An 8,442-nucleotide genomic window follows, 5' to 3' on the forward strand; every position below is an offset into this window, starting at 1 on the left:
ATGAATCAGATTAGTGCCCTTATAGAAGAGACCCCAGAGAGCTTCCCTGCTCCTGCCACCTCAGGACACAGGGAGAAGACAGCTGTCTATGAACCAGGAAGTGGGCCCTCACCAGACCCCGAATCTGCTGGCACCTTGATCTTGGAATTAGCAGCTTATAGAGCTGTGAGAGATCAATTTCTGTTGTGTATAAGCCACCCAGTCTATGGTATTTTATTATAGCAGCCTGAATGGACTAAGACAATCCCCAATAGGGTCATGTGAGCTGAGGGAGAGATGCCTGGTAGAGCCTGGGCCACTTACTTTTCAGCTGGCTTGTGCCCTCTGACCCTGCTTATGCCTGAACCCAAAGATGTCACTTCCATTTTACAATGTGTTCTTGCTGGGCCCACCCTTCCTAAAGACATGGAGAATTAGGCAGAGCCCAGCTTGTGATGGGCAGTTCTGGCTACTTGGTCACTTGATGAATTGTAATCAGATGCTCTGTCTCTGTTGGAGCCCAGTAGCACTGTAAGAGCTGCTTTTCAAAAGGTATGTATATCTCTGCTGCAGATGGCATGGCTTTGCTCCAGAGCCCTGTGGGTCTACATTATGATTCTCCTATTAGAGCTTGCCAAACCACACACAGTATCGTTTCCTACTACAGATACTCTAGTCTCACTGGGTCTGCTGGGTCACATGTCTGCAGAGGCCTTTTCTGCTTTGGCCCCACTCGAAGTTGACAGCCTTCAATGGTCAGAGTTGTATTCTCAAGTGTGAAATACATTGCTCCTAAATCCTAAGTAGATTGGTGATGTTTTTTTCTCAGTGGTGGAAGGTAGGAGATGCAATAATCAGTCCTTTACTTCAGATTGGATATCCAGCATGTCCCAGACCACTGGACCTCTCAGAACTTTACCAAAGTGGCAGTTTCCTGAATCTTTATAGGATTGTTTCCCACCTTCTGAATACATGTTATCTTTCCAGGCCCTCCAATATACTTCCATTTCTTCCTCTCCTTATCTGATTAGCATGATGTTATATATAGAGCTGACTCTTGCACAACGCAGAGGTTAGGGCCTCTGAACATCTGCCCAGTCAAAAATCCAAGTCCCCTCCAGGGACTTCCCTGGAGGTCCAGTGGTTAAGACTTCGCCTTAACCACTGGAGGGGGTGCGGGTTCGATCCCTGGTCAGGGAGCTAAGATCCCACATGTCTCGCAGACCAAAAAAAAAAAAAAAAAAAAAAAAATCCAAGTATAACTTTACAGTTAGCTCTCTGTATATGTGGTTCTGCATCTTTGCATTCAACCAACTGTAGATCGTGTAGTACTGTAATACATATTTAATGAAAAAAATCCACATGTAAGTGGACCCGCGGAGTACAAACCTGTGTTGTTCAAGGGTCCATTGTATAGTGGACAAATATGATGTTCTTCAAAATGTCCAGATAGTCAAGCTCCCTTCAGATTGTATTATGACAGAGGACCAGAGAGTTTACATAGTCCTGGGGTAAGTGTTTATCGCTAAACTTCCCACGTGGATGAAATTCCTTGGGATCCTCCTTTCTGATCTGGTTGGGAGGCAAAATAACATATTCACCAGATTAATGGCTACATACTACCAACCAGAGGCTGTATTAAACTGCTCTATAAAGTTACCATTTGGGGGCTTCCCTGGTGGCGCAGTGGTTGAGAGTCCGCCTGCTGATGCAGGGGACACGGGTTCGTGCCCCAGTCCGGGAAGATCCCACGTGCTGTGGAGCGGCCGGGCCCGTGAGCCATGGCCGCTGAGCCTGCGCGTCCGGAGCCTGTGCTCCGCAACGGGACAGGCCACAGCAGTGAGAGGCCCGCGTACCGCTAAAAAAAAAAAAAAAAAAAAAAAAAAAAAAGTTACCATTTGGGACACAACAATTGCAATTGCAGTTACTATTTGAATAATTTTACCGTAGACCACTGCCATCTGCCATGATCTATCCGGTTTTTGTAGGAGCCAAACTGGTGGTATGAAAGGGACCACCTCTCTTATGTTCTTTACATCTTTGAGGGTGGCACTAATCTCTTCCATTTACCCTAGGATATGGTATTGTTTTTATTTATTATCTTGGTGTGAGGTAGTCTCAGCCCTCTAATTGGCCTTCATCACTTACTCCATAGGTCAAGAAACAAATATGAGTGTTCTGCAACTTCAAAGAATGTCCATTTCAATTATATGTTGGGGTGTCAAGGAAGTGACCACCTGGTGGATCCTTGGTCTCAGTGAATATCCTGTGAACCAGACCTGAGCCCAGGACTCCATTTATTATCTGGACCCCATATGCTCCTACTCTAACAAGGGGTCGTGGTACAGCTTTGGGTTGTCAGCTGTCAATTTTAGTTCAGATCCTTTGTCCAAAAATCCTCAAAATGTCTGAGTATTCTCCCTTTTTTCAATAATGGTCCTCAATGTAAATGACTTGTTTAGGCATTTTTACTTTTTTTATCGTGAGCTATCATTTTCCCCAAGCCTCCTAGAAGTGTATTCACCCCACATCCCAGGGATCTTGCCAGGATTTAAATCCTAAATCCCAGGAGAGTGTTCCCTTATCAATAAATTCTTCCACATCTAACTTTATGTTCCACTTCCTTTGATCCAGCACTCTCGGCATCCAGTTCTATGTATAACGCTACCAAACTCCCCTCGGTCATTGAATCCCTGCATCAACCATTCATTGATGTGGATCCTATAGGAGGACACGTGACCTTGGCTGAAGCAGTTCCCTGCCACAGAAGTCGCTGCCATGAGGGAAGCAGCTGAGTGCCAGCAGCATCTGTTATTCCCAGCAGCTGGGGAGTGGGTGCATTAGCCCTGAAAAGGGGACCTGGGTGGAGCACTATAATATCCGCTAAAGCCAATAAAGAAGTATTATTTCACAGAGATGTGCCCAGGACTGCGCTAGAGCCCCCAGGGTTATATAACCCAGCTCTCAAGAACCTCATAAACTATATCAGTATTTTTAAAATCTGTATATTGTCTGTTTCCACCTACTAGAGCATCAGCTCTAAGAGGGCAGGAGCTATGTTTCGTTTACCACTGTTTCCCCAGGGTCTAGAGCTTGATCCATAGTTGAATGAATCTTAATTAGAGGCTTGATATATGAAGAAGTAGGAAGTGGCTGTCTTAAGCAGAATAAGAGTGGCAAGCATCCAGAGAAGGGGAGGTGGAGCTCAACGTGGGCATGAAGCCCTCCTCTGGAGCCATGGCAAGAGACACAAAGACAGAGCATTCTCTAGTCAAGGTGAGGCTGCATCAAAGTACAAGCATGCCTTATGTGGGTTTTATTCCTGCAGCCTGCGGTCTTCAGTCCAGTCTCTCTGGAGGCATATTGAATTTCCCAAGCATCCAAATGGTTTGAGGGAAGACTTCACGTTCCACATGAGAGGCATTGTGGAATATCAGAGGGAGAGTCAGAAGACCTGCATTTGAATTCAAACTTAGCTATTAACTAGCTGTGTGGCCTGGGGAATTCTAAGGCTCTCTCAGTATCCTCATCGCAGAGCAGGAGCGATAGTACAATACTACTTTCCACAGCTGTCTTGAGCACCAAGAGAACTAATGTACATGAAGCAGCCTACTCCTCCCAGTTTTTCGGCATAAGGGGAGGCTCCTCCTGGGAGGACTGGGGATGAGAGACAGAGGAGACAGAGGCTGGGCAAACTCCAGGCTCTAGTTGTGCACAGAGACTGCCCATAGACCTTCTCCCTCCCTAGCTTCCACTCATGCACAGACAGACATTAGCTGCTGTTCAGTAACTGAGACAATTGGTTTTAAAGTCTTTTCCTTATCTTTGCCCCTGACAGGCAGAAGCTGTGTAGCAGCAGTGCACCTATGCAGACAGAGGGAGTGGTAACCAGAGATAAGGTGTCCCCACCATAGCCTACACTCAGTCCCTGGCCCAAGTCAAGGACCGGCTTCAGGTCCACAGCATCCCGGCCCGGCAGTGCCTGGCCAGAGTTTCTGGGTGCGTTTGTGCTCACAGTAGGCAGGGTAATTGGGGGAAGGAAAGAGGGGAGGTGGGCAAAAGTTTCTGGCTCCTCCTAGCATCCTTATCTCTTCCTCCTGGTGTCCCGCTTCAACTCTCCATCATTTCTCTTTTTCCCCCGCTCTTGTCCCTTTTATCCCTCTCCTACTCCCTCATTTTTATGCCTGTCCCTTTCCATCTCTTATCCTCCTCCCCTTTCTTTACTCTTTCTCTGCTTCTCCCATTTTTTCCCCTTCCCTCTTTCTGCTTTTTCTTGCTGATCTCTCAAGTCCATTCATCTCTCTTGGCCACTCCCCTCACCTTCCCAGTCTCTCTCTCCTGTTGGTCCACCAGGCTCCTTATTCTTGGTTCCCTCTTCCTCATCTTCCTTCTCTCTACCAGCTCCTCATACAGGGGACTTTGGCCCAGGCTGTCACCAGTAGAGGAACCAAAGGCAACTTCTTCATCATGTTTCTGGCTAGCTCTCTGGGTGTTAGGCTAGCCATCTACATCAGTGGTAATGTCTCAGGTAAGGAGGGTGAGGTCTGGTCATCAGACGGGGTAGGATTGTGTACTTGAGTGTGGTAATTGTGAAAAGGCAGATCCTTTGGTGACTTATAGATATTATCTCCTTGAGCTTGACCAGTGACCTGGACTGAGATATGCCTTTGGCCCAGTCCAGTCCCTTCCCTTTCTGTTTCTTGCCATCCCGCTTCTTCACATTAATCCTCCACTCACATAGATGGAGATCTATGGCAAAGCATCAAGGGTAAGTACTCTCCTCTTCTGTCCCCCACCTAAGCCCTTGGGGGTTCACCTTTGCTCAGGACCTCACCTGCTCGTCCCCCAGGCACACATTGCGTCAAGTGCTGTAGTGGAAAGAGCAGACAGACCCAGGTTCAAACTTGGCTTCACTGTGTGACCTTGACAAGTTGCTTAACCTCCTTGAGCCTCAACTTCCTAATCTATATGATGGGAAGAGTAACATTTGTCTTAAGAGTTGTGGGGAGGAGTTGCAGTGCTACCTGGTGACAGTGCCTGGCAGTGACACAATGGATATTTGTTTTCTTTTCTTGATCCTTGAAGGGGCCCACCTGAATCCAGCCTTCTCCCTGGTCATGTGCCTCCTGGGATGCCTCCCCTGGGCCAAGTTTCCCATTTACTCCTTGGTGCAGTTGCTATCCGCTTTCTGTGCCTCTGGAGCATAGGTGTATGCTCTCTATCATGGTAACAGAGAGAACGGGGTTGGGGACACCTGTGTGTGGGCAAGGGTGCCTTAGAGCAGTTTTGAATGAGCAAAGATGACCCTGCAGATGCCCTACAGAGCTATACAGGTGGGAACCTGACAGTGACTGGTCCCAAGGAGACAGCCTCCATCTTTGTCACCTACCCTGCCACCTAACTGTCCCTGAGCAATGCCTTCCTGGATCAGGTAGGCATGAGGGGGTGATTTGGGAAAGCCACAACCTTTGCCCTTGTCCCCTGGGACCTCAGCCTATTGTTCAGGCTCTGGGTGGGATGTGGGGTTGCATTTATGTTTGCACCTCACCTTCCCCAGCTGCCTGTGTTGGACAAAGTCAGATGACGTGGGGTGGTAGCCTGGAGTGCTTGGGTGAGATAGGGCAGATGGAGCACCTGACAGCTGATGGGAGCCCCTCTGCCTCTGTCCACTCCAAGGTTCTGGGCACCTGGATGCTGATTGTGGGGATCTTAGCCATCCTGGACACACGGAACAAGGGAGTGCCTGCGAGTGTGGAGCCTGTGGTAGTGGGGTTGCTGATCCTGGCCATCAGGCTATCCATGGGTGCCAGCTGTGGGTTCCCAATCAACCCTGCCTGGGACCTCGACCCACGGCTTTTCACCTACGTGGCTGGCTGGGGCCCTGAAGTCTTCAGGTGAGAGACGGCCTCCCCTGGTGCTGTCCTTCCCCTCATCCCTCTGCTAAAGGCTCTAAGCCTTGGTCCGCAGATCTTCCTTTTAAATAGTTCTCTTGGCCTCTTAGGACAGTGAACCTCCTCTAAGCCCAAGTTCTCCCTTTCTCTTTTGTCCCCTGCCTCCCCCTCCACTCTTTTCATTGAAACAGTGACATTTAGAGGTTGTGTTCTTGGGCACGTCACATTACCTGTTTGGACATTAGTAATCTCATCAACAAAACACAGATATTCAGATAATTCCCTAAGGCAAGAGGCTGGACCAAGCTCTCCTGGAGTCTCCTCTTTAAGTGCTATGCTCTGGTGCCAACACACCTTCTTTCTGGTGTCTATCACCCCAGGAACTGCTTTAGGGAGTTCTCTTACTACTACCGCCAGTCCTTCAGAGGGAAGGCTAAGGGACTCACCCTGATATCGCCCTTCTGATCTTCTCTTGTAGCGCTGGCAATGGCTGGTGGTAGGCCCTCTAGGGAGGGCCACACTTAGCACAGCCACACACTGGCGGCTGGTGGCTCTGCATCATCCTGAGCACTCAGAGCCAGCTCAGGATTTAGAATGTGCCCAACCTGAAGCCTCAGACTCGGAAAGTCCTGCCGCAACTCAGGTGCAGGAGAGTAAGCTGTGATTCTGACATGACAGTCCTCACCTCCCTCACGGACACTGAAGAGGGCCAGAGACCCATGCCTGGTGACAAGACGTTTTTTCTCTTTATTAATACACCAGGCCCTGGGCAGCTTCTCCGTTTACTCATCTAGGCATCGCTTCCTCCTAAACTGGGGAGGATGCCTGGACAGGGAGAATTGAAGAGGGTCAGGTAAGGGACCTAGGCTTTTCATCGCCTCCTGCCCCAGGCAGGTTTTCGGACCCTGGACTTCCAGGAACGCAGTTCCTCAAAGTAGTCGCCAGAGGGTGCGCACCCTGGAACCCGGATTGCGAAGGCTGCGGGAATCCGCAGGATCGTGGAGGCCGACCATCTAGTGCGGGGCATAACCCAGGGGACTTCCTCCAAAGCTTGGTCCCCACTGCCTGACTCCTTGCTCTCGTAACCTCAGCGCCGCCCGCCTTTCCGCTCACTGGGGCGCCTCGCAGAGATTCAGCACCCCGCAGATAGTAATTAGGGGTACGGGGAGCCGCCTCCACCAAGGGGGCGTGGTGGGGGAAAAAAGGGAGGGCCGCCGGAGGAACACAGGCATGCAAGCGCCTAGAGACTGGGAGACCAAGCGGGAGAAACTGACGCACGACCCAATAGCTAGACATTCCGGGCTGTGTCACTGAAGGAGAGGGTGAACAGTGAGATGAGCCAGGGCGAGGAGAGAAGGCGAAGGAACAGAGGGAATGAGTGTAGGGGTAAAGAAAGCTGGTGCGGAGGAAAATTCTCGTCGTTCACCGCTTCCCTAAGTCTCCCACACATTAGCAGATAAACAGCGTTCTTCTGTTTCCTTTTTTTCCAAAGAAAAAAAAAATCTCAGCGCTATCTCGCTTCCAGACTTTTTTTTTTTTTTTTTTTTTTTTTGACCGGGGATGGATCGGAGAGTGGTTGGGGCGGGGATAGCGGCCTCACACTGCGGAGGAGCATCAGAGGGGTTAAGACCCTCCCCCTGCCCCGCACAAAGATGGCGGCTCCCGCCTTCCCTCTCCCTCATCCCTCCCCAAAACCCCCTCCCGCCCCCCGCCCTCTCCCGCCACCTCCGTCACTTCCGCCCCGCCGTGGCCGAAACTGACACAAAGTAGCGGGCCGAGGCCCTGGGGGGAGAGGGGCTGCAGCTGGGGGGGCGGGAGCCCGCGGGGAGCTGAGCCGAGCGCCCCCCGCCCCAGCCCCCGGCATGGGCAGGACGTGGCCGCCGGGGCGGGCGCCGAGCGCTGAGCGCTGAGGTGAGGTTTGGCAAGGCGGGGGCAGCAGCCCAGGAGCGCGGGGCCGGGAGGGCAGGGGGAGATGCTGCTGCGGACGCGGACTCGGGACTGGAGGGGCCGGGGCGGGGGGTGTGGGCAGGGGAGGACAGGGGACAGGGAGTCGGAGCTGCGGTGAGACGGAGGAGGGGGAGTGGATGATTGAAGAGAAGATGGTGTTGGGTGCCTAAGGGTGGGGGAGATTCGGGAGGCCGTCCGCAGGATGGGAGGGTGGGGTGCTGAAGGGGCGCGTGGAGACCAGCAAAGGGGCGTGGGAGTGTGGAGGAGAAGCTTATGGAGCAGCGGAGAGGGGAGAACCGGCCAGAGTCGTGGGGGTGAGGGGAGTATCCGGGGTCCGAGGGTTTGGGTGCCTGGAGAAGGGAGTTTGGGGGTGGTAGGCGTTGTCTCTGTAAGGTGGAGGTCTCTGTGCGTGAGGAAAACCAAGGGTGCAAGGCGAGGTGCTAGCTCTGGGAGTCCAGAGCTGGGAGAGAGTCCTGGGTTCTGTCCTTGGCCATGGAAAGTGGCCAGGCGTTGGTGGCAAGTGAGCCGGGGGTCTTGGATTCCATTCTCTTCTGTTTCCCTGACCTGCCCATAAATATCCCTGCCAGCTTCCTCTAAAAGAAGGGGTCAGGCTTCCTGGGTTTGG

At 51.6% G+C, this 8,442-nt stretch overlaps 1 protein-coding gene across 1 annotated transcript; it reads left to right on the top strand.

Annotated features, from left to right (window-relative positions):
* AQP10 (aquaporin 10) lies at positions 1-6,534 on the top strand. The gene is given in 9 exon segments (XM_065895752.1): positions 1-100; positions 3,894-3,967; positions 3,969-3,995; positions 4,381-4,507; positions 5,065-5,205; positions 5,292-5,410; positions 5,656-5,873; positions 6,349-6,365; positions 6,368-6,534. Coding segments are annotated over 9 exon segments (990 nt in total).
* Positions 6,535-8,442: the final 1,908 nt, after the last annotated feature.

The sequence above is a fragment of the Phocoena phocoena genome, chromosome 1, assembly GCF_963924675.1.
Source record: "Phocoena phocoena chromosome 1, mPhoPho1.1, whole genome shotgun sequence".
Lineage (NCBI taxonomy): Eukaryota > Metazoa > Chordata > Mammalia > Artiodactyla > Phocoenidae > Phocoena > Phocoena phocoena.